The sequence below is a fragment of the Arachis ipaensis genome, chromosome B5, assembly GCF_059453495.1.
Source record: "Arachis ipaensis isolate K30076 ecotype BB chromosome B5, ASM5945349v1, whole genome shotgun sequence".
Taxonomy (NCBI): Eukaryota; Viridiplantae; Streptophyta; class Magnoliopsida; order Fabales; family Fabaceae; genus Arachis; species Arachis ipaensis.
Genome location: NC_142440.1, coordinates 26177355 through 26204231, shown reverse-complemented (window position 1 = coordinate 26204231; position 26877 = coordinate 26177355). Strand labels below are relative to the sequence as shown.

Below are 26877 nucleotides of genomic sequence, written 5' to 3'. Positions count from 1 at the left end.
AAGCATGTCAGAAGGACACTTTTTGGTCAGTTCCTTGTATCTCTCCCAAGCTTCATAGAGGGATTCACCTTCTTTCTGTTTGAAGGTTTGAACATCCACTCTAAGCTTACTAAGCTTTTGAGGAGGAAAGAACTTGGCTAAGAAAGCCGTGACCAGCTTATCCCAAGAGTTCAGGCTATCCTTAGGTTGAGAGTCCAACCATATTCTAGCTCTGTCTCTTACAGCAAACAGGAAAAGCATAAGCCTGTAGACCTCGGGATCAACCCCATTGGTCTTAACAGTATCACAGATTTGCAAGAATTCAGTTAAGAACTGAAAAGGATCTTCTGATGGAAGTCCATGAAACTTGCAGTTCTGTTGCATCATAGAAACTAATTAAGGTTTCAGCTCAAAATTATTTGCTCCAATGGCAGGGATTGAGATGCTTCTTCCACGTAAATTGGAATTTGGTGCAGTAAAGTCACCAAGCATCTTCCTTGCATTGTTATTATTTTCGGCCATGTCTCCTTCTTTTTCAAAAATTTCTGTCAGATTTTCTCCAGAGATTTGTGCTTTAGCTTCCCTTAGCTTCCTCTTCAGAGTCCTTTCAGGTTCAGGATCAGCTTCAACAAGAATGTTCTTATCCTTGTTCCTACTCATATGAAAAAGAAGAAAATAGAAAAAAAATATGGAATCCTCTATGTCACAGTATAGAGATTCCTTTATGTGAGTAGAAGAAGAAAAGAATAGAAGAGGGGAAATTCAAACACCAGGAGGAAGAGAGGGTTCGAATTTTTAGATGAAGAGAAGTGTTAGTAAATAAATAAATAATTAGAAAGAGATGAGAGAAGATGAAGAATTCGAATTTCAAATTAAAATAAAAGGAAAATATTTTTGTTTTTATTAAATTAATTAATTAGAATTCGAAAGTATAAAAAAAAAGAAATAAAATAAAATTGAAATTTAAAACAATTAGTTAATTAAAAAGAATTTTGAAAAAGAGGAAGGTGATTTTCGAAAATTAGAGAGAGAGAATTAGTTAGGTAGTTTTGAAAAAGATAAGAATTAAACAAAAAGATAAGATTAATTGAAAAGGATTTGAAGATCAATTTTTGAAAAGATAAGAGGTTAGAAGAGATTTTGAAATTGATTTTGAAAAAGATGTGATTGAAACTTATTTTGAGAGAGATTTGAAAAAGAAATTTAAAAAGATTTGATTTTGAAAATTAAAGTTGATTACTTGACTAACAAGAAACAAAAAGATATGATTTAAAATTTAAAAAGTGAATCTTTCTTAATAGGCAAGTAATAAACTTAAAATTTTTGAATCAATCACATTAATTTTTAGTAAAGATTTTGAAATTATGAAACAAAATAAGAAAAAGATTTTGAAAATCAATCATGAAGTTTTTGAAAATATGAAGGAAAAATTGAAAAAAGATTTGGTTTTTGAAAAAGATAGAATTTTTAAATTGAAAATTTGATTTGACTCATAAGAAACAACTAGATTTTAAGATTTTTTTGACTAAATCAAATCAAATTTTCGAAAATTTATGAGAGAAAAGGGGAAAGATATTTTTTTTTATTTTTGTATTTCTAATGATGAGAGAGAAAAACAATAAAAAGACTTAATGCATGAAAATTTTTGGATCAAAACAAATGATGCATGCAAGAACATTATGAATGTCAAGATGAACACCAAGAACACTTTGAAGATCAAGATGAACATCAAGACTTATATTTGAACATTTTTAAGAAAAGAAAAACATGCAAGACACCAAACCTAAAAATTTTTAATGTTTAGACACTAACAAATTGAAAATACATATGGAAAACAAGAAAATACACAAAACAAGAAATTTTAAAGATCAAACAAGAAGACTTACTAAGAACAATTTGAAGATCATGAAGAATACATGCATGAGTTTTCAAAATTTTAAAGAAAAATTAAAAGCATGCAATTGACATCAAACTTACAATTTGACACTAGACTCAAACAAGAAACATCAAATTATTTTTTTGATTTTATGATTTTATAAATTTTTTTTTGGATTTTTCAAAAATTCTTTTGAAAAGCAAGATAAGGATTTCAAAATTTTTAATAGGAATTCCAGGAATCTTGCAATGTTAGTCTAAAGCTCCGGTCCAGGAATTAGACATGGCTTACTAGCCAGCCAAGCTTTCAGAAAAAGCTCTGGTCCAAAACACTAGACATGGCCAATGGCCAACCAAGCTTTAGCATACAAATCAGACATACAACAGCTGATACTTCATCCAACTTCATTCTATGCTGATAGGTGGAAGCCCCAATCCAAATGAATTAGACATGGCTTTACAGCCAGCCAGGCTTCAACATGCTTCATGAAACTCTAGAATTCTTTCTTAAAAATTCTGAAGAACATATATTTTTGAAAATATTTATTTTTATTATTTTTTTTCGAAAATAAGAATAATAAAAACAAAAAGCTTAAAATTAAAATAAAATTACCTAATCTGAACAACCAGATGAACCGTCAGTTGTCTAAACTCGAACAATTCCCGGCAACGGCGCCAAAAACTTGGTGCACGAAATTGCGATCATCAACAATGGCGCCAAAGACTTGGTGCTCTCAAACGTGAATCACACTTTGTCACAACTTCGCACAACTAACCAGCAAGTGCACTGGGTCGTCCAAGTAATAAACCTTACGTGAGTAAGGGTCGATCCCACGGAGATTGTCGGCTTGAAGCAAGCTATGATCACCTTGTAAATCTCAGTCAGGAGGATTCAATTGGTTATAGGGATTTAATAATTAAAAGATAAATAAAATATAAACTAGGATAGAGATACTTATGTAATTCATTGGTGAGAATTTCAGATAAGCGTATAGAGATGCTTTCGTTCCTCCTGAATCTCTGCTTTCCTGCTGTCTTTATCCAATCATTCCTACTCCTTTCCATGGCAAGCTATATGTTGGGCATCACCATTGTCAATGGCTACATCCCGTCCTCTCTGTGAAAATGGTCCAATGCGCTGTCACTGCATGGCTAATCATCTGTCGGTTCTCGATCATACTGGAATAAGATTTACTATCCTTTTGCTTCTGTCACTACGCCCAGTACTCGCGAGTTTAAAGCTCGTCACAGCCATCCCTTCCCGGATCCTACTCGGAATACCACAGACAAGGTGTAGACTTTTCGGATCTCAGGAATGGCCGTCCATGGGTTCTAACTTATACCACGAAGACTCTAATATCTCGGACTCGGTCCCCTGTATTAGATATCTAAGAGATACTCATTCTATCTCATCTTCATGTAGAACGGAAGTGGTTGTCAGGCACGTGTTCATAGGTGAGAATGGTGATGAGTGTCACATAATCATCACATTCATCATGTTCTTGGGTGTGAATGAATATCTTAGAATAGGAATAAGCTTGAATTGAATAGAAAAACAATAGTACTTTGCATTAATACTCAAGGAACAGCAGAGCTCCACACCTTAATCTATGGTGTGTAGAAACTCTACCGTTGAAAATACATAAGAACAAGGTCTAGGCATGGCCGAATGGCCAGCCCCCCAAAATGTGATCAAAGGATCAAAAGATAATCCAAAGATGTAAATACAATAGTAAAAAGTCCAATTTATACTAAACTAGTTACTAGGGTTTACAGAAATGAGTAAATGATGCAGAAATCCACTTCCGGGGCCCACTTGGTGTGTGCTTGGGCTGAGCATTGAGCTTTACACGTGTAGAGGCTTCTCTTGGAGTTGAACGCCAGTTTGTAACCTGTTTCTGGCGTTTAACTCCACTTTGCAACCTGTTTCTGGCGTTTAACTCCAGAATAGGGCAGGAAGCTGGTGTTGAACGCCAGTTTGCGTCATCTAAACTCGAACAAAGTATGGACTATTATATATTTCTAGAAAGCCCTGGATGTCTACTTTCCAACGCAATTGAGAACGCGCCATTTGAAGTTCTGTAGCTCCATAAAATCTACTTTGAGTGCAGGGAGGTCAGAATCCAACAGCATCTGTAGTCCTTCTTCAGCCTCTGAATCTGATTTTTGCTCAAGTCCCTCAATTTCAGCCAGAAAATACCTGAAATCACAGAAAAACACATAAACTCATAGTAAAGTCCAGAAATGTGATTTTTATTTAAAAACTAATAAAAATATACTAAAAACTAACTAAATCATACTGAAAACCATGTAAAAACAATGCCAAAAAGCGTATAAATTATCCACTCATCAAGCAGCACCACCAGATCCAGCAAGTCGGACACAACCGCTCCGACCACAACAGCAGATCTCCTTCGAGATTGACCTTCAGTTTCAGGTAACCCTCGGAATATTGGCCCCGTTGCCGGGGACCATGGAAGTCATCCTATCGTCATGGCGGACAACCTTGACAACGGTCACAACTCCGGTTTGGAAGAAAGAACCCCGCTTAAAAATACGGATGCCATATCAAAGGATGTGCCTCAAACTAAGGGAGACAAGCAATCTCGAAACACCGAAATCTTAGATGCTCTCCGTGAACAGCAGAATCGCCTCAAACAGCTCGAACAAAAGGCCGAACATCAGCGCGAGGCTGAGAGAGACCTCCAAAGAGAAGTGAGACGTTGCCGAGAGCTAGAGGACAAGCTCGCAAAGCTCCAGGCCGATCTCAAAACCAAAACTGCTCATTCCAACCATGAAGATAACTCCCGTAAGGATCAAGATCCATTCACTAAGGAGATCATGAAAACTAAAGTCCCAAAGGACTTCAAAGCTCCTGACATGACCCCATATGATGGTACCTCTGATCCAAGCCATCATCTCAGCAATTTCAGAAGCAGGATGTATCTCACAGACGCCTCAGATGCAATTTGATGCAAAGCTTTCCCGACTACCCTGAAAAAAACAGCGATAAAGTGGTTCGACAGTTTGCCTCCAAGATCAATCGCAAATTTTGATGACCTAGCCAAAAAGTTTCTCGCCCGGTTTTTCATCCAGAATGACAAGACCAAACACGCCCCAAGCTTATTAGGAATTAAACAAGGAGATCGAAAAAGCCTTCACAACTACATGGAAAGGTTCAACAAAGCATGTCTCGACATACAAAGTCTCCCAACAGAAATGGCCATCATGGGGCTCATCAACGGCCTGAGAGAGGGACCTTTTAGCCACTAAATATCCAAAAAACATCCAACATTCTGAACGAGATACAAGAACGGGCAGAAAAGTATATCAATATGGAGGAAAATTCTCGATTAGGAGAAACCTCAAAATCCGGAATCTCCTACCCACCTCGAGATAAGGATAAAGAGTCTAGAAAAAAAAGAGGATCAGCCTGCTGAGAAACCTCGAAAGTACCACAACTACACTCTGCTCAGAGTGTCACTTGTGGATGTATACAGAGAGATATGCAACACTGAAAAGATCCCGCCCCCTCGAATAATCAAGCATAAAAGAGGAGGAGGAAATCGAACGGAGTATTGCGAATATCACCAGATCTATGGATATTCTACCAATGACTGCTTTGATCTAAAGAATGTCATTGAAAAACTTGCAAGAGAAGGGAGACTAGATCGGTTTCTAGCTAATAAAACAGACGAGCCAAGAAAAAGAAGAAGGGATGAAGAGGTCGGATGAGTCGAACACCCACCTCACACTCCGGAAAGACATGTTCATATGATAAATGGGGGATTCGCAGGAAGTGGGATCTCTAAGTCGTCACGCAAGAGACACCTCAAAGAGGTGTACCATGTTGGAGGAGGAGACAGGTCGGTCGACCTCCCCAATATCACCTTCACCCAAGAAGACGCCATGGGCATCATCCCAGGGCATGATAACCCCATGGTCATTACCATAATACTGGCCAACGCCAACCTCCACAGAACACTAATCGACCAGGAAAGTTCCACGGACATCTTGTTTAAATTCGCCTTCGACAAGCTTGGCCTACAATAAAAAGAGCTCAGAGCATATCCGAATAGCTTGTTCGGACTGGGAGACACCCCAATTCAATCACTAGGATATATCTCCTTGCATAAAACCTTTGGGAAAAGAACTCGGTCTAGGATACTGAGTATAGACTATATTGTAGTCGACATGAGCTCGGCCTACAATGCGCTAATAGGTTGAACAACGTTAAACCAGCTCGCCGCCGTGGTCTCCACTCCACATATATGCATGAAGTTCCCCACTCCGGAAGGGATCGCCATCATAAAAGGAGATCAGAAACTCACGCGACGTTGTTATAACGAAAGTCTGAACCTTAAAGGAGACCCCAGAGGGAAAGAAACCAACACTATAGAACTCGGGGGAATCTGAGCTCGTGAAGAACTCCGTCCTCAACCAGAAGGTGAGACTCAAGAAGTTCAAATTGGAGACGATCCAAGTAAAACAACAAATATAGGAGCAAATCTGAGAGAAGACTTAAAGGAACTGCTAATAAAACTCCTAAAAGACAATTCCGACCTCTTTGCATGGAAGGCCGCTGACATGCCTGGTATCGATCCCGGACTAATATGGCACAAGTTAGCCGTATACCCAGGGTCACGGCCAGTACAACAAAAGCATAGGAAGCTCGGCCCGGAAAGGTCGCAGGTTGTAGAGGAGCAGGTACAGGCCTTGCTGGAGGCAGGGTTCATAAGGGAAGTAAAATATCCACTATGGCTAGCCAATGTGGTATTGGTCAAAAAGTCAAATGGAAAGTGGCGGATGTGCACCGATTACACCGACCTCAACAAAGCCTGCCCAATGGATCCCTACCCACTCCCGAACATCGACACATTAGTTGATGCTTCATCAGGCTATCAATACCTCTCCTTCATGGACGCTTACTCAGGATACAACCAAATCCCAATGTATCAACCCGACCAAGAGAAGACATTATTCCTAACCCCAAAGGCAAACTATTGCTATATAGTTATGCCCTTCGGACTCAAGAACGCAGGGGCTACCTACTAAAGACTGATGAACAAAGTCTTCGCCGATCACATTGGAAATCTAATGGAAGTTTATGTAGATGACATACTGGTAAAAACACAAAGTGAGGAATCATTGTTACCCGACCTTGCTAAAGTGTTTGACACCATAAGAGAGCATGGCATGCGACTTAACCCTGCAAAGTGTACCTTTACGGTAGAAGCTGGCAAATTCCTAGTCTTCATGCTCACCTAAAGAGGAATCGAAGCAAACCCAAATAAGTGCCAGGCTATACTTCACATGAAAAGTTTGACCTGTGTCAAAGAGGTCCAGCAGCTTAACGGAAGACTAGCAGCTCTGTCTAGATTCCTAGCTGGATCAGCCTTAAGATCTCTCCCCTTCTATGCAACATTAAGAAAGGGTAAGAGGTTCGAGTGGACCCCAGAATGCGAACAAGCCTTCCAAGATTTCAAAAAATTTCTGGGGCAACCACCTGTCCTTACTCGACCTTGGGAAAGTGGAGAGCTCATACTATACTTTGCCGTAGGGAGTCGGGCAACAGCCTCAGCGTTGGTCAGAGAGGACGAAAGTGGGCAACAACCCATCTACTTCATCAGTAAGGCTCTACAAGGGGCTGAACTAAACTATCAAAAGATAGAAAAGTTTGCCTACGCCCTCATACTCACTTCCCGACGACTCCGACCATACTTTCAAGCTCACACCATCAGAGTACGGACCAACCAACCCACAAAAAGGATCTTACAGAAAACAGACTTAGCTAGAAGAATCCTACAATGGACAGTCGAGTTGTCCGAATTCGACATCAAATATGAAGCCCGGACAACTATTAAATCCCAGTACCTGGCCGACTTTATCGCAGAATATACAGACACCCCGGGCACCCCCACAAAGTGGAGCCTTTATGTAGATGGCTCCTCGAACAAAGCCGGGAGTGGCACAGGTGTCATTTTAGAAAGCGATCAGGGAACTCAAATCGAGCTCTCCTTAAAGTTTGAGTTTCCTGCCTTAAATAATCAAGCTGAATATGAAGCACTACTGGCTGGTTTGAGACTAGCTAGGGAAGTAGGAGCTCAAAGACTGACTATCTTTAGCGACTCCCAAATAGTCACTTCGCAAATAGAAGAGAGCTATCAAGCTAAGGATCCCACTATGAAAAAATATATGTATAAAACTAAAGAACAGCTCAGACAATTCAAGGGATATGAGGTCCAACACATACCCCGAGAGCAGAATGCTCGAGCTGATGCACTCTCAAAACTAGCCAGTACCAAACCAGGGGGCAACAATAGAAGTCTCATCCAAGAAACACTCCGAAGTCCATCAACCTTGGAGGAAAAAAAGATCCTAGCTATATCAGGACAGGATCAAGGATGGATGACTCCCATAATCAACTACCTCAAGTCAGAAACGCTCTCAGCAGACAAAAAAGAGGCAAAGAGGCTAGTACGAGAAGCTCAGTACTACACCATAATACAAGACGTCCTATATAAGGGAGGAATCTCTTCACCTCTCCTAAAATGCATCCCGACCTCCGCTACAAAGGAAGTTCTCGAAGAAGTCCACAGTGGCATTTGCGACAATCACCTCGGAGCACGAGCCCTTGCTAAAAAGGTACTCCGAGCTGGTTTCTACTGGCCGACCTTGCAAAGGGAAGCTACAGAGTTTGTCAAGACATGCCCACCATGCCAGAAGCTCGCTAACTTCCAAATAGCTCCACCCGAGGAGCTCATCTGCGTTACTTCACCCTGGCCATTCGCAAAGTGGGGGCTCGACCTCCTGGGGCCCTTCCCACAGGGGTCCGGACAAGTCAAGTTTCTCATTGTAGGCATAGACTACTTAACAAAATGGATTGAGGCAAAACCATTAACTAATGCCACAGCCCAAAGGAGTCGGAAATTTCTATACAGAAACATTATCACAAGATTTGGGATCCCATGCTCCATCACCATAGATAATGGTACCCAATTCACTGACACAGGCTTTAGACATCTGGTAGATGATCCAAAAATCAAGCACCAGTTCACCTCTGTAGAGCACCCAAAAGCTAATGGACAAGCGAAAACTGCCAACAAAGTCATACTGGCCGGGTTAAAACGGAGGTTACAGGACGCCAAGGGAGCTTGGGCTGAAGAGCTCCCGCAAGTCTTATGGGTATATCGGACAACACCACACTCAACTACTGGAGAATCACCATTCCGACTTGCTTACGGAATGGAGGCAATAATTCCCATAGAGATAGAAGAAGGATCTCCTAGAATGATCCTCTATAATGAAGATACCAACTCCCAGGCTCAAAGGGAAGAGCTCGACTACTTCCAGAAGTCCGAGAAAGAGTCCGGATTAAAGAGGAAGCCTTAAAGCGTCAAATGGCTATGAGATATAATCAGAAGGTAGTCCAGCGAAGCTTTACCACCAATGATCTCATCTTAATCCGAAATGATATCGGAGCAGGTCGGTCAGGAGAAGGGAAGCTAGCAACTAACTGGAAAGGACCATACCGAGTAACAGAAGTACTGGGAAAAGGTTACTACAAGGTGTCCGACCTCGAGGGACGAGAGATACCCAGGTCATGGCACGCCTGTAATCTAAGAAGGTACTATAGTTAGAAAACAATAAAAGATCTTGGGTCAAGGTGCACTCTTTTTCCTGAAAAGGTTTTTTAATGAGGCGCCAGGCTGAGATCTAGAAGGGTAAGCACTCATATGTATACACCCTTGTTCATATTTCTATCTTTTATTATCATTTGAATAAAATTTTCAGATTCTTTAAAACGTTTCCTACCAAGACTCATTAATCTAAGCTCATAAAACGCAAAATTCATCATCCGATTACAAAGAGGTCGGCAAGGTGAAAACCAAATTCATCGTCCGATTACGAAGAGGTCGGCAAGGTGAAAACCAAATTCATCGTCCAATTACAAAGAAGTCGGCAAGGTGAAAGCGATAGAAGCAAGATTAATGCAAGAAGTTATAAAAAGTAACCCATAAAAAGTGACCTGACGAGGTCTGACTAAAAATGGATTACTAAAAATAACTTAATAAGGCTCGACAGAGAAGTCGGACCAAAGAAAGGATCACTAAAAAGGGACAAAGACACCTCCAAAAGGTCCGAGCTGCTTCGCTATAAAGGTACAAGTCTTGCAAAAAGGACACTACCTAGAAAGCAAAAGCACAAGTTGAGACGGCGCTAAAAAGTCATCCAAACAAACTATAAAGAAAAGGTTCCTAATCGGAACACTACCTAAAATGTTGTTGGAATGTGACTAAAAGGCCCGGATAACAAAGTCCTATAGGTCGAACGTTAGCCAAGAAAAGGCGCAAAGCACGATATAAAAGAATAAGCCAAAGGGTTGAGAAACAACTTAAGGCTCAAAAGGGGAACAGCTCCGCTCAAACAAAGGAACAGGGCTACAAGGAAGTCGATAACTAAAAAGGTTCTATAAAGAACACTAAAAAGTCACCAGACAAGTCAGCCCGGACACCAAAGGACGACCTCGCTCAAGCAGAAAGCAAGGCATAATCCAAAGAGGGCAAAACCCCCATAGTAAAAGAGATCGGACAGGAAGAAATCCACAAAAGTTACAAACGTGTGACTAACACACTAACAAAAGCATATCTATAATAAAATATTCAAAGACTCCAAAGTCTACTACTGAAAAGCAGCCTCAGAGTTTAAAGTATTCTATTTTGCAAAATAAGGTTGCTAAGAAAAGCAACCAAAAGTGTCAGAGAAAGTCAACCAAAGATTTACACAAAAAGTTCAAAAGTCCACAAATCGAAATATAATACAAGAATAAAGGATCTAAATTCTCCCCAGTAGTGGCATCCTTGGCTGGAGGAATGGTCGCAATCGGAACGGCATCAACAGTTCCATCTGACCTGTTTAAGATCTGCACGTCAGGATCATACTTTGGCTGGTTGGCTTCAGAAGGGACGGAAGAGGCTGAGGTAGCTGCGACCTTTCCTGGTGGTACAAGAGGAGGGCATTCATCCTCATCATCAGGGGCAGGCACTATCTTGCCGTCCTCCACCACATTGTCCAAGCTAAAAAGAGTCAGGTTGAGCTCGGGAGCTAGAATTCGGACTTGGGCTTTCAAGTTCTCATATGCATCAGTCACACTACCCACCAAATGACCTTGGAGCTCGGTATAATCAGCCTGGGCAGACTCAAGCCTTTCCTTAAAATCCATCAACTCACCATAAGTGCGAGTATAACTCTCCTTATATTTTTTTTGCCGCCTCCTTAGCCAGGTTTGTAGCAGCCTCAACAGCAGTAGCTCGGGATTTCTCCCTTTCCACATCCAGCTCCAGCTTAGTTACCTTAGCATCAACCTCATCCTTCAAGCCCTTAATCCTGTCAAACTCAGCCTTGGCTTCCTCCACAAAAGCCTTAGTGGCACGAATAGGGGACTCCTTGATAACCCGGGAAAGGGCTGCCCTAACATTGGCCACTCGGATACTACTACTCACAACAAAATCAAGATGACGAAGAATGGACACATCATCCAAAGGAATACTACCATGGGGAGCAATCAGTTCAGTAGCAAAACCCACACCATCAAAGTCATTGGCATTCAGATCATAAGAAACAGTAATTTTTTGACGTTTTGGGGGAGGACCAGCTACAGTGGCAGCACTAGAAGATGGCCGAACTGGGTCAGAAGGAATCGTCCGGACTTGAGGAGTCGGAATAATCTTCCTCGGCCCAGAAGCATCAGAAGTCGGCTGCTGCACCTGAGAAGATCCTTATCCCGAAGCCTTTGTCGACAGGTTTTGTACAGCCGTCGCCTTTTTAGCCCTACAAAAGGTCTTCATGGAATCAATGTACTTTACCATTTTTGAAAAAGGGAACCAGGGAAACAACATCACAAATCCATAAGAGATAAATCGGCAAATAAACAGACGAAAGCCATTACAAAACGAAGTCGAACACTACCCAGTTCGGCATGAAGGAGGAAAAGATCTCCTAGAAACCTCTTCGTATCCAGATGAGGAGGCTCTCCCCAGTTCTCCTCTAAAACACCAACAATAGATTTTTCTAACTCACTCAAGCTCTTCCAAGAGTACTTAACTACTACTGGATCCTTTTGCCAAGATAAAGGGAAGGTGGGTTCATTATTTTCATCTAAAAAGAAGGGTCGAGCTCCCTCAACAGCTCGGACCTTGAAGTAATAGTTCTTGAAGTCGCGAAAGGACTCATCATACATAGAAAAAACTTTCTTCCCTTGATTAGCTCGGAAAGAAATTCAAGAGGCTTTCTTTTTAGCTACCCCAGGCTTTGTCAACACAAAAAGATAAAGAAAGAGAGTTTGGGTAGGTCGGACACCCAATTCCTGACACAACAGTTGAAAAATTTTTATGGAACCTCATGAGTTCGGATGGAGCTGAGAAGGGGCTACATTGCAAGACCACAACAGGTCGGTCTCAAAATCGGTAAAAGGGATGGTGATATTCAACTGACTAAAAATGTAGTCATAAGCATAGAAAAAGGGCCGTTCCCCCCTGAGTCAAGAGAGGGAAACTAACCCTCTCTTCAGGGTCAGGCGACACCAACTCATAATTCTTCTCCTCGTCCCTATCACTACAAATCTTATGGAACCTCCTAAGTCTCACACAGTACTCAGGGTTAGCCACGGTAACACACATTAAGACTATGGAGTCCAGCCACTCAGACATGCAGTCAGGGTTCTTAGTAGACATCTCAACAATATTTTTTCGGGAATACATAGGCCAATTATCCCTACAGTAAGAAAAAGAAGAAGTGGATTACTACCAAACAACTCGGGCAAATAAGGAAACAACTCGGACAATAAAAAATAATTAGCAAAGTGTAAGATATGGCAGTAAAAGGGAAACCCCAGGACTCACGCTAAAGTCCAGGGGCACCCTTTGGAGGAAACAACAATGCAAGAATTCAGAAAAAGGAAAGTCGACAGTCTATGCCCTAACACCTCTCAATAAAAAACACAAAGAGATAAATTCTTCTCTGGTAACGTCACTCCATACAAACAGCAAGAAAGCCATCATCATCAACAGACCACGCAAAAATCATCAAAAGCTACAACCTTTCTATACAAATAGTTCAACCAAAAGCTTTATACAGAAAGAAGTCATATAAGAGTGAAAAGAGACAGGAACAACGACAAGCCAAAAAGCCCTAAGGAAGCAAAAACTACCAGAAATACAAAAAGGCGCACATCACAGCGACGATCAGGAACAAAGATGCAATCTTTTGCAGAAAGACTCAAACTTTTGAAAGCAAGACTCAAACAAAAATCAAAGCTTTACAAAAATATGCGACAAGTGAAAGCATGCAGAAAAGAATGATTGCCAAAAAGTAAAAGGAAGGAAAACCAACCTGCAGAGGAGAAGATGATAATTGCTCGAAGACAAAAGAACGACGCGTCAAACAATCGCTTTCAGGAAATGGAAGGCTTAAGAGCGTAAAAAAAAAGAGAAAGAAGCACCACAATGAGCAAAGAGACGAAGAGAAAGGAGAGAAAGAAACTGTAAAATTATCCTTTGAAATTCAAAATGAAAGGCAAAAGAGAGAAAAAAAGGAAACGGTGAAGGGAAATTAATGAGCTTTTAAAACCCTCGCACGTTCCCAAGAAAGCGCAACGCGCGCCGCAATTAAAAAGGAAAAAAGAAAAACGCTTCGCATTCAAGGAATCCCAGCAGGAGTTATACAAAGATCGACTCAAAGGCAAAATGCTCGAACTCGACTTCCTCAAAGGGTCGAAGTCTAAAAAGACACGACCTTAAGGGTAAGATTGAACTCGAGCAGGGGCACTGTTCATATCCTAGGTCGAGCTTTGTGACCCGGGCCAACTGAAGACAAAGCAACCGACCTCTTAAGGTTGGACTGCCACCGACCTCTCCTTAAAGAGTTCGGCCAAATCGCCATGAAGGCCCAAGTAGGCCCAGACGAAGGAGCGCAGCCTACTCTAAAGGCGGTTAAGCCCTAAAAGATAAGATGACTTCACTCAAAGATAAGATAAGATAACTAACTTATCTTATCTAGAAAGGTCAGCCCAAAACCACTATAAATACACTGGAGCACCCAGGTATAATTCATACTCTGATTCTACAAAAAATACATGCTCAAAGCCCATGCTAACTTAAGCATCGGAGTCTCTTGCAGGTACCACCACCCTCTGGTGATCAAGGATCAGCAACACCACCAGATCCAGCAAGTCGGACACGACCGCTCTGACCACAATAGCAGATCTCCTCCGAGATCGACCTTCAGTTTCAGGTAACCCTCGGAACAGTTATGACTTTAAGATTGACCCTGCCCGTACGAGTTGATCTAGATGGAGCCTGTCATTGTTCAAGAAGAGGGTCAAAAAAGGATATTCTCAAGTGGCGCAAACTGTGAAGAAATGTATCTTTAAGTGAATTGTTATATAGTTGTGTTCGTGGACATGTAAAATGTAATTTTCTACGCATTATTTTATTTTATAGATGATGATGTACTAGCTTAAACTCCATTCGCAATGTGAACAACACAATTAATTTCAGCAAAGTAACCATAACATGACTCGAAAAAACATTCCTTGCATACTAGCTTTATCAGCCACATGCATTATTTGAAATTGAACGAAATCACCAAATACTAGTACAGACTACTTATACAAAATATTTGTCACTTTCTTTAGCACTTGATGATCTACACTTTGAGAAAGTATATTCTTAAGTTCTTCATATGTTATTGAAAGAGGAACAACAATAACATATGAATTTTCACATAAAAAGCTCACGTCCTCATGTATATGAGGTAAAATCTGACCATTATAGTATATTTTTAAACTAACATAACACTCTATTTTATACACTTATCACACAGTTTTTCACTGTCTGAATATGGAGAATCTGAGTTCTCCAAATAAAGAACAACTCCACTACTGTATTTTAGCACAATACAATGCTTCTTTTATAGTTAATTTTATATTTTTTTAATTCTTTTAGAATAAAATGTCGTTGACGTTTTCACGAAACGTTATTAATGTTTTTACTCTTTTTGTAATATGGTAGTGATGTTTTGACCGAATTATATTTTTAAAAATTGTTAAAATATCACGTTAGTGACATTTTTATTTTTTTTTAATTAAAAAAACATAAAGAAAGCAACACGTCAATGCCATTTTATGTTTAAAAATTGTAAAAGAAATTTGTTTACTCAAGACGTGATTGACGTTTTGTGTTTTACGAAATAAAAATTTATTTACCACTCTCTGAAAAGAAAAAGCAGTCCCATAGCCGTGTAAATCGCACAATAACAAAAATAACGGAGCATATCACACATTATTAGAATTAAGTCTTAAAGTAGTTTTTAAAGTTGTACTTGAGCCTCAAAGTGAAGTTAATAATTATTTAAATTCGTCTCCGAAATTACACTCCGAGACTCATAGTAGTCCCTAAGATAATTTCTGTCCATCCTTACCATTGGAGAGCTAAGCTGGACTGAAACGACGTTGTTTTATATTTATAAAAAAAAAATCTAATCCCCAATACGACGTAGTTTTGTATTTATAAAAAAACTTAATCCCCAATTATCTTCACCAATTCTTTTCTTTACACTGTTTTTCTTCTTCTTCAACTTCATAGTAGCAACATCATCAGAACCAGCAAAGATCACAGAGTTAAGAAAACCAATAATCACAAAAGATCACAATAAAAGAACCAACAACAATCAGACAAGATCAATTAACCTAAATAGCAAGTATCAATCAACCTAAACAGCAACCATCACAAAAAAATCAGTAATAATTACAGAATGAAAAACAACAAAAAATTAACTATTGAAGCTACATTAAAACAGCATCAGCAACAGCAACAATCACCTAAAATATTAAACAATAAAGATTAAATAACTAAAAAAATTAAAAAAACTCACCTTGGCCACAGAGAAGAGAAGAATGATGCAGAGGAAGATAGAGAGGAGACAAAAGAAAAGCGCAGACGGCGACGAGTAGAGAGGGAAGGGCTGTTAGCTGGGACGGTGGAGAGCGCCTGGAGTTGCCCGTGAGAGACATTCTCGAGGAACGAAAAGCTGCCGCTGTTGTGGAGCTGTTGGTGGGACTTGGAGTCGCTGGCGAGTGCGACGTGCTCGAGAGCATGACGGTGGCGACGGAGGAGTGGAGGCGGTTGACGGAGCGCTTGAAAACAGGGAAAAGTGCGAAATCAGGACGGCGTGGTCGGAGAGCACCTCGATTTCGTGGTGGTGAGGGAAAGCAGATTGGGGAGTGTGAAAGACTAGGTTAGGAAGCGGACGAGCGGCGCAGCACCGAGATGGAGGCTGACGAGAGGCAACGACAGAAAATGTTGAGGAAAGCTTGCCTCTGCCGTTGTGAGTGAGAGAACAGTGTTGAGTGCTTAGTGTGAGAGGGTAGGGTTGGGGAGGAGAGACTTGAAAGTTTTTTTTTTTAAGTACAAAGCAACGTAGTTTTAGTCCAGCTTAGTTTTCCAGTGGCAAGAGATGGACGAAAATTGTCTTAAGGACGACTATGAGTCCCTTTTGAGTAATTATTAATTTTAGGGATCACTTTGAGACTCGAGTGCAACTTTAGGAGAAGGGATCCTGTCAATTTTTTTTACAATTGAGGGAGTAAAGTGTGATCTCTCACCATTAATTTTGTAAGTGAGACCAAGAATAAATATGAGAGAGAGAGCAATGAAAGGTTAGAGATCACACTTTACACTCTCAATTTTTTTTAACAATGGAGAGAATCCATACAATTGAGAGAATCCATTTCCCAACTTTAGAAACCACTTTAAATCTTAACTCCATTTTATTACGATATAAAAAAAAAAAACGCGCCTCATTTTCAGCTTTTTTTTTTCTTTTTTTTTTCGATTCGGTCTGATCTCATTTTCCTTTTAGTCGAAATATCATTTTCATATTTAGCAAGTCTTTTCTCTTTACGATGGGAGGAGAAAATCCACACCCGTGTGGCATTCATAGACCTTTGCAGCTTTGCTCGCTTCTGAAATGCTTAATGTTATAAATTAAAGAAGAAAAAAAAAAAAAAGCTTAGAATGATTTGAAATAAATGATGGGTCTTCACTCTTCATCTGTGTGTGACCGCAAATTGGCGCGTCAATATCTGGAGAACGGGCCCCACGGTCGAGATGTCGAATAGCAGATAAAACGTATCCTATCTTTCATTATTTTGAGTCCTATAGAAATATATACATGCAAAACAACTACTGCACCGTCTACTTTTGAATTTTGATTTTGATCATTTACTTATTTTGGCTTTAAGAAGCTTGGCAATCTTTAATGTGTATCTTCCTTATATCAACTACTTTCACATCAAACTAATAAAAACAAGGCTTGGATCACCGAAAAGCATTTCGTGAATCTATTGGTTCAATAAGTCAACAAACCTTTTCTATCATCATTCAACAAACTATTGGCTCCAACATGCAGCACATACAGTAAGCTATGTCATTCTAAATACTTGATATGCATCCATTATTACGAAAGTTGAATTGCATATGAAAATGTTATAACTGAGAAATTAGATGTAAAATGGGGCACATGCCGTATGGGATGTCTCACACACTATCTAATAGTGCAGTAGAATGGGTTGGTTTGGTTTACAAAAAATATTATGAAAAGATGAGTATGGATAACATGACTCAATGTAGAGGAGGTGAAAAAATTACTCTAGCATAGGCTCACAACCTCATCAATCATAAACTCACCAGTAGCATTTGTCTGTTGCTGTTTTTAATGACGGTTCAAGCATAACAAAATTGCTTAAAAAAACTGCACACATTCTACATTGGAAGGTTCCCGAAATTGAGGCACCTTTCAAATGACAAGACTAGAGTATACACTTTGACACTTTCAGTGAGTTAAGAAAATTTAATCAAATAACATTATTAATCATAGTATCTAACAGAAACCAGTACTAAAACAAACCCGCACCTAATGGTAACAGGATAACTTGAAGGCAAAGTTATCATCTTCAGCTGCTTGCTATAGAGGTGTTGCAAAACCTGTCCCACCATAAACAAAATAACTGTCAGGTTTCTTGGGTTAATAACATTAATAGACAGTCTCTTTTTACTTTTACGTATCCTGGGTTTTAATCTGAATTCTGAAACACAAGGTTTATTATTAGATTAGATTCAGTGTTCAAATTAGTCATCTAAGAGTCAATAATGCTGCTAACTGTATAAAGGTTTCAAACCCAGGACCAGGAGGTTTTTGCAGAACTAAAAGCATTGCCCTACACAAACATGACAAGCACAATCTAGATACTAATGAAAAGTGAAACATAATAATGAACATATTCAATAATCACTGTTTTAAACATGATTACAACAGAATACCCCATAATGTAAAAATCCTAACACAGTATCACCTTTATTTTGATGATTTGGTGAAGCCAGGAAAGGAATGCTCATAAAGTTATGAAGTAACAAAATGGCCATCATATAAAGCAGAATGTAGAGGTATAGAAGCATAAAGTGCCAACATATTTATAAAACCAAAGTATACTTCCTTGAAAAAGACAAAAATATCATCCTCAAGGTTTATTTATCAATATTCCTTTTAATCTAATTACACTCCCTGCCATGTTACCTGGCTCAGTTAGATTATAGCTAGTCAATTCTTTTGTCTTGTAGAGTTTTATGCACTTCTCTTCTATCAAACTAGCTACCTACCCTTCATTTTAGAATAGCTATAACTTAAAGAAGCCCCATCTGTTGGCCAAGTGTTTCTTTTGTAAATTATAGAAAACTAATATTAAACAACACTTCGTAAGACTCTTCTCTCAACTTAACTGAATATTAACAGCTAACTTATTAGATGACCTTTCTTTTCTTTTCTTTTTTGGTGAAATGGAATTCATTACAAGAAAAAACAAATTAACTAAAATTTTTAAACTGAACCCTAAACATTGACAACATATCTAGTAATAGCACACGAGCTGACAATGGGTTGATGCTTTCATATGCTTCACTAATCCATTCAATGTATGATATGTGGCCTCAATATGAGGATGTGAGGAATGGCCAACAAGAAATTCATGTACAACTCCATCAACACTAATCCAACTACTTCCTGGCTGTTTCTTGATTCCCTTCTCTTTCATTTCCAACCTCAGTGCAGAGACATCACTCCATTGGCTATCATATGCAAGTGCATTGGCCAGCATCACATACCCTCCTGAATTATCTGGATCTACTTCAACAAGCTTCATCGAAACCTCTTGGGCAAGCTCAACTCTAGAGTGGAGCAAGCAACCCCCAAGCAATGCACCCCACACAAAATTGTTTGGCTTGAAAGGCATGGAAGCCACAACCTCAAGAGCTTCTTCTATGCATCCAACTCTTGCAAGAAGATCAATGTAACAGGCATAATGTTCTAATTTGAGAGAAGTGGAATAAATCATTTCTTTGAATATCCTGCGCCCTGTGTCCAACATCCCACAATGACTGCATGCACATAGAACTCCAAGAACTGTACTGGCATTGGGTTGTAGGCCAAATTCTGGCATTTTGTAGAAGAGTCTCACTGCATCCTTTCCCTCACCATTTACTGCAAGACCCATGATCATTGCATTGAATAAGATGACGTCTTTGGATACTGTATGCTCGAAAACATCCTTTGCCCTATCTAAACAGCCACATTTAGAATACATATCAACCAAAGCTGTGGCGAGAATTCTGTTTGACCCAATCGTATCTTTATGTCTTGTAGATATCAAGTAATTATGAACCCAACCACCAAGGTTCATATCACCAATTTGAGCACATGCCGAAAGCACACTCACCATTGTAATGTGGTTAGGACTAACGGTTTGTTCTTTAACCATCATGCGGAAAAGACTTAGAGCCTCCACAGGGCACCCGTTTTGAATATATGCACTTACCATAGTGTTCCAAGGAATTACACTTCTTTTTCCTGCTACAGAAATTCGGTCAAACCTTTCTCTACTCTTCTCAATCATTCCCCATTTACCATACAAATGAACAAGGATAGTGTTAACTGAATCAAGGCAAAGTTCTTTAGGATTCATGTCGTCATCAACCAATACTGAGAGAGCCCCAACCCATTTCTCAATTCTAGGCATCTCAAGGCTGGAACAAGCTGATAAAGCACTGACCATGGTATCACTTTGGGGATGCAAATTCTGGCGAATCATTGCATAAAAAATCTGCAGAACCTCCTCACTTTGGCCAGACTTGGCATAACCAGCAATCAAGGAAGTCCAACAGTTAACTGCACTTTTGTCAGGAATTTCATCGAACAATTTACGTGCAGACACTAAATCACTAAAGCCTTTGGCATATACAGCAACCAAGCCATTACATACAAAAGGGTCAGATAGGAAGCCCGTCTTCTGAACATGGGTATGAACCTGTTCAACAAAGCAAGCATCTTTGGACTGAATGCATGCCTTGAGGAGGAACGAGAAGGTCAAGCCATTGGGCGAAAGTAGATGCTGTTTCAGACCCTTGAACATGGAAAAGGAGTCGAGATAGCAACCCTCTTCAGCAAGGACTCTGATAATGGCGTTGAAAGGGAAGATATTTGGACTGTAGAGACAATGAAACACATGGAGAGCAATGCGAGAAGGGTAGTGGCCAATGAGACGGGTAGCTATGAGGTTGTTCTGATGAGCGCCAAGTTGGAAAATACGTGCATGGATTTGGAGAAGGTGAGAACGGGGAACATGACCTTGTAGGAGGGTAGTGAGGTTCGAGAAGGTGGTTGGGTTTGAATTGGAAGAGGAAGGTGAAGTATGAAGGAGCGCTAGAGCAGAGGAGGAGCAAATTCCGAAATTCAGTGTGGTAGGAATGACAGAATTTTGGGACAGTGCACGCATGTTTTTCAATTATCATTAGGAATTTAGGGGAGCTATAATTGGATGAAAATGCATAAAAAAGTAAAAACTACACTCATAACTATGGTATTGATAATAGAAATGATAAGATTAAAGTGGATGGTATAAACTTAGTAGAGCATAATAGGTGAGGTAAAATGTGAAGAAAAGTGGGAGAAGGAAGAAATGGTACCTTCAGAGAGACAACCCCAGTTAGTATTGTGCAAAGAGAGGAGAGAAGTGAACAAGGCAGAGGCAGTAGCGCTATGTAATGGCGTCAGAGACACTAGTTGTGCAACACCTGCTAACTGCTCCGGAACCCTAAAAGACACAACCAAAACTGTTATGATTCAGGTAAGGGGCACATAAACGAAGGGGGAAATGAGCTCACCTTGGAAAGGAGTGTGAGCGCTTTTGGGTATAAGTTCTAGAAGGAGAAGAAGGTAAGCCATTGAGTTTAACAAGGGGAAAAGATCGACGAGAAAAGAGGGTTCCAGCGGAGGAAGAAGAAGCTAGTTGGAGGGTTTTTCTTGCACAATTAGCCGCCACAGCCATGTCTCTTGCTATGCACTAAAATGCCCTTGGAAAGAAAATATCGAGCACTAATTGGATTGGCTTGGTTTTCCGGTTTTTAAACTGTTTTCTGTGTCACCAATGTTCTCACTTTCCCTGTGATGGAAAAAAAAAATTAGAACCAAATAATTAGAACCAAGAACAAATAATCATAACCAAAAATCAGAACATAACCAAAACCCTGCCCCAAAAATCAGAACCAACAACAATTCATCATAAGCAGAAATCAGAAGGAAAAAAAATCAGTTCAGAACAGGAAAAAAAAACAGCTCAGCAGCAACCCCCCAGGAATACAAATTCTGTTCATCAGAATTCAGCAACCCCATAAATAAAAATTCAGCAAAAGCTAATTTTAATTTTATTCAAATTCAAAAGATGAAATGTGATAAATTATAACAAGATAAAATTAGAAATTAGAAACAAATAATTTGGAAACAAATAAAATTACCTGAGGCATCTCCATTCTAGAGATTCAGAGAGCGTGGAGGAAGGTGTGGAGGATGATGGCGGCAGCGGACTGAGGAAGTAGACGGCTCTGCAACGGAGGAATGCGACTCCGGCTGCGAAACGGAGGAATGGGAGTAGGCAACGGCGCTGTGACGCTGTCCGCCGGGGGAGAGTGGAGAGTGGAGAGTGGAGGGGGCGGGGGGCTGTAACTGTGAGGACTAAGGAGAGTGTGTGTTACAGTGTTAGGGTTAGTGAGGGGAGTGTTAGGGTTAAGGGTATTTTGGGATTTTCGCAATATTTTTTCTTTAGTTCAGGTTTTTTATTTTAAAACCGAAAATCGAGCTGAACATAACGGATTTTTTTATTTTTATAAATTAAATAAATGTAATAATTATTAAAATAAATAATTTTAAAAATATTTACGGAATAAATATCTTTTTTATCTCGTTTATATGTAAATGAGATAATTTTGCATATATTTCGTTTATAGTGTAAACGAGATAAGAGAGGTATATGCGACACGTATTTTAAAAAGACAAAAAAAAAGTTAAAAACATATTTCTATTTTGATAATTATGTGACTGTTATTTTTTTTATTGTTTTTAAGAGATTAATTTTTATATTTTTATTTTTAAAATTATAAATTTAATAAAATAATTTAAAAATAAAAAATAAAAAATATTTAAAAATAAATATAAAAAATTTAAAAATTATTTAATTTTTAGAAAATATAAAATTTATAAATTTTGAATTAAATAAGATATTAAAAAACTTATTATGTTATTATTATGTGTAATAAAATAAAAAATATTTATAAAGTAATTATTTATAAACATTATATAAGTTTATTTAATTTAATGTCTTTTGAATATCTAAAAGTATAAAAATAATATTTTTTGTTATGCGTGTTAAGTCGTCTTATTATTCTATTAAAAAAATTAAGACATAAAGCATTCAAAATTTTTATTCAAATTATCAAAATTTGATATTAATCCTAAAAAATAATATCAAAATAAAATTATTTTAACTAATATAATAAAAAATAGTACATTATTATAAGCTTTTAACTAATAATTATAAATGAGTGAACTACCAACCCGATCTTTGTCTATTTCTCAAAATAACAATGTGATCCCTCAAAAAAAAATGATTCACTTCGGTTCCTATCCTTTATTTCGTGACACAACGCCGTCCATCAACTCTGAACGAAAAATACTAACGTGTCGGGTTCAAAAATGGACAGAAACCTAATTATGTCTAAATTTAAATTGGTTAGGAATTTATTTGTCCTTATTTTTTAAACGATATCTTTTTAAAATTATTTGTTTATTCATTATATTAATATTCATTATATTAATACGGTTAAAAAAATATATTATGGAGACCATTTATAGACTCAACAAACTCAAAGCATCAATAATATTACTAATCTATTAATAATACATATATATTGTCATAAGACTACAGATCGATAGAGATTTATTAATGTAAGAATAATGTGGATTGATTAAAATTTTATGTATATTAAAATTCAATTAAAATGTACATATATTTTACTCAAAATCAAGTATTATGATCTAGATAATTTTCACAATAAAATAAAAACTAATGAACACATTATTTGATATATAGTAAAATTTTTTTGTGTAATAATAAATTTAATTTTTTATTTCTTTAAACTAAATTAATAATTCCATTTATCTTTGCATTAAATTAATAATCCTAATATCATAGGGTTATTATTAATATATTAACCATATTTTAATATTTATTATTTATTATTTATATATTTAAAAATTAGATTTGAGAGTTATTTATTTAGTTTCATAATAAATGATATTTTTAAATTTGAATAATTTATTAATTAGTTTGTACTTATTATATTATTTTTAATAATTTATTAAAAAAGAAATATTAATATAATAAATAAAAAATAATTTGAAAAAGATTTATTTAAAAAATAAGAACAAATAAACCCATAACCAATTTAAATGTATAGACAAATAGATCCCTGTCCATTTTTGAACTTGATACGTCAGTATTTTTCGTTCAAAGTTGACGGAGAAACAGTCACAAGAACCGCATTGTGTCACGAAATAAAGGATAGGGACCAAAGTATATCATTTTTTTCTTGAGAAATTACGTTGTCATTCTGAAAAATGGACAGGGCTGGATTGGTAGTTCACTTATTATAAATGGACTAATAGTCAAATTAGTCTCTAAAAACTAAGACATTCTTCAAATTCGTCCCTAAAAGATTTTTTCAATCAAATTGATCCTTAAAAAATTACGAATTAATCATATTTGTCATTTATTTACTCCACTCACAATTTTCGTCAACGATTGATGATATAAAATATTAACTGATAGCATATATGACACATAACATGTTCAATTAGACGTTGACTAAATATATTTACAAAAATCTATCAATTTAGTCATTAGGTCATATTAGGAATTGGATTTTTGTAATTGAGAAAAATAACTAAATTAATAAATTTTCATAAACATATTTAGTCAATATCCAATTAGACATATCAAGTATTATATATGTATCAATTAATATTTTACAACATCAATCTTTGAAGAAAATTGTTAATGGAGTGACTGAAGGACAAATATGATCAATTCGCAATCTTTGAAGGACCAGTTTGATTGAAAAAAAATTTTAGGGATGAATTTAAAAAATGTCTTATCTTTGAGGGACTAATTTGACTATTAACTCAATTATAAATTTAAGTTACAATTTCATATAGTACTTTGGAATAGAAGGTTGTCATTACTTTTCATATTTGACTGTTAATATATAAATTTTATCTTTGTTTTATTGTGCACATTCATTAAACTATACTTTATTCTTTTATTTTGCATGTTTTAAAATAATGTGATCGTACTATAAAGATGACATTATTTTCATAACTAATGCGAATTTTTTTACTATTTTGTTGTCATTTAAATACTATTCATAGTGAAACACTATATAAAAAGAGACAAAAAAACTTCTGAATTCATCGTTTTGGTTTGTGTCTTAATCCTCACTTGATATTAGTCAAATTTAATAGGTTGATGATAATGATTCTTTTTTATTATATTATTATATATTATTTTTGTACCACTAAACAAGAGGTAGAATTGTATATTTTTTTATTATTTATTTTACTTTATTTTGATTACCTAAATTGACCTATATATTATCAATTCATTTTTTGTTATTTATGCAATATTTTTTTTGTAGTTATCTACCAATAAATATTAAATTAATAATTTTGTTTATTGTATTTTAATAGATTTATTTCAATTATATTCAATAAATTGTCTAAATACAAATTTATTCTTTTGAACTGCTTTTTTATCATATGATTATAATTGTTTAAACAGAATATATTTTGACCCTAAAATTTTTAAAGTAAAAAAAAATACAATCAAATAAATTAAAAAAACTTAATAAAATAAAATAGTTTAAAAAATAGAAGATTTATGGAAAAAATAATAAATTAAACCTTAAATTGACCATGAAGCAGAAGAAAAAAGAGAAAGAAGTAATCATGAAAATTGAAACATTGAAAATTATATAACACAGAGTTTAGATATTTATTGAGTTATCAAATTATTTAAAAAATTAATTAACAAATATTCTTATCTTGCTACATTTTTAATGTTATATGTCAATCTAATAATAAGTGAAAAAAATGTTAACCAACGTAAAAATGATTAAAAATTCAAAAAAGAATTAACAAAGTATCTATTCTTGTATGGATCCTTTAAGAGAGCTCGGTCCTTGATGAGTGTGCCGAGTTATAGCTTTCAGCACCGAACTTGTGAGTTTTGAGAGTCCGAGCTTGTAACACGCTTGTGGAGAGAGCGAGTGGGAATGGGGGAGTGTACTTGCAAAAGGCACTCCGATGCTTAAGTTAGTATTTTGAATTCAATTCGACCTTTAAGGATGAGATACCATACCTTTATAGGTAGAGTAGAATAGGTCGGTTATGCTGCTGTTGATCATCTGCATTGAAGAGTAGTTATTAGAGTTTAGTGCATGATTGGACGTTTTTATTCCAAAATGCAGTCCGTTGAGTTTGATCATAACGCATGTCGCCGAGTTATAGTCGTAGGGAGCCGATTTATTTGTAATAATGCCGAATTATGAGGTCGGATGTGTAACGGTCGGATCATAACCCCCAAGCTAAGCCTGGGAACATGTTTAATGAAGCAGGTTGAGCTTTTAATGGATCATAAGTCGGCTACTGAGTGATCTTATAGGTTGGCGGTTGCATTGGCCCTGTAGCCCCCAGTTCAAGATTCTTCATTTGAAATATTAAATACATGTTAGTAAGAGAGAGAAAAAATTTTGAATGTTCATTAATGAACGTGTGTGTTCCCTATACGCATGATGGCTTTTGATATGACTGATTTGATTGTTTGGTGGAATTGAGAACCGTTTTGTAGTGGGAAGTTAAAGGTTTTTTGGAATCCAAGGGGTTTTGTGTTTTGTTCAAAGTGTATTTGTTTATCAATTGCATTTGAGTAAAAATGAGCAAAAGAGGTATGCTATTTCTCTCTTTATCTCTGTAACTTCTGTTCTTTTTCTTCGTTTTCTTTTTTCCAAATGGGTTTTGAGAAAGAGAAGAAAGATAAAGTTGATTGGTCATATGACTGGGTGAGCAATGATGTTAGAAAATGATGTTCACTGTTCTTGGATAAAAAATCTGTGAAGGAGATAGACAAGAGTAAAGTTGTGAGGGGTGGTTCTGGTGTTCGATTTGAGCTACTTCCTTGTATTTCTAGTGATCGTATTTTTCATAGGGGGAGGGTTTTGAGTTTTTCTATATGTATAGCTGTGTGTTGGAGGAATTGAAGATGAAGCTGCCATTTAGTGAGTTTGAGTGTCAGGTCTTGAAGCAATTGAACTGTGCTCCCTCCCAACTCCATCCTAATAGATGGGCGTTTCTGTGTGGGTTAGAAATTCTGATGGAATTTTTGGAGGAGATTCATTCTGTGGAGTTGTTCTTTTCTTTATTCCAGGCAAAATGTGTCTAAAAGGGAGGGGGTGGGTGAACTTGAATAGTTCCCTGAGGTTTGCTATTTTTAAGTTGTATAAATCGTCCTTTAAGAAATTTAAGAAG

General features: G+C 37.3%; 2 protein-coding genes and 1 non-coding gene across 3 annotated transcripts; 1 reads left to right on the top strand and 2 right to left on the bottom strand.

Moving 5' to 3' along the window:
* On the top strand, positions 1–108 carry LOC148563662 (small nucleolar RNA R71). The gene has a single exon (XR_015884569.1). It is a non-coding gene; the product is annotated as a small nucleolar RNA R71 (small nucleolar RNA).
* A 17514-nt stretch (positions 109–17622) lies between these two features.
* Positions 17623–22107, bottom strand: LOC107643367 (uncharacterized). Its single transcript, XM_016346985.3, has 4 exons — positions 21756–22107; positions 21126–21403; positions 20928–21055; positions 17623–17897 (listed from the first exon to the last, which is right to left on the bottom strand). The coding sequence occupies exons 2-4, from the start codon at positions 21287–21289 to the stop codon at positions 17878–17880; spliced, it is 312 nt and encodes a 103-aa protein (XP_016202471.1). The 5' UTR covers positions 21290–21403; positions 21756–22107; the 3' UTR covers positions 17623–17877.
* Positions 18612–20877, bottom strand: LOC148563661 (putative pentatricopeptide repeat-containing protein At3g08820). Its single transcript, XM_088488698.1, has one exon. It carries the CDS (start codon positions 20735–20737, stop codon positions 18818–18820), a length of 1920 nt encoding a protein of 639 aa, XP_088344824.1. The 5' UTR covers positions 20738–20877; the 3' UTR covers positions 18612–18817.
* Positions 22108–26877: the final 4770 nt, after the last annotated feature.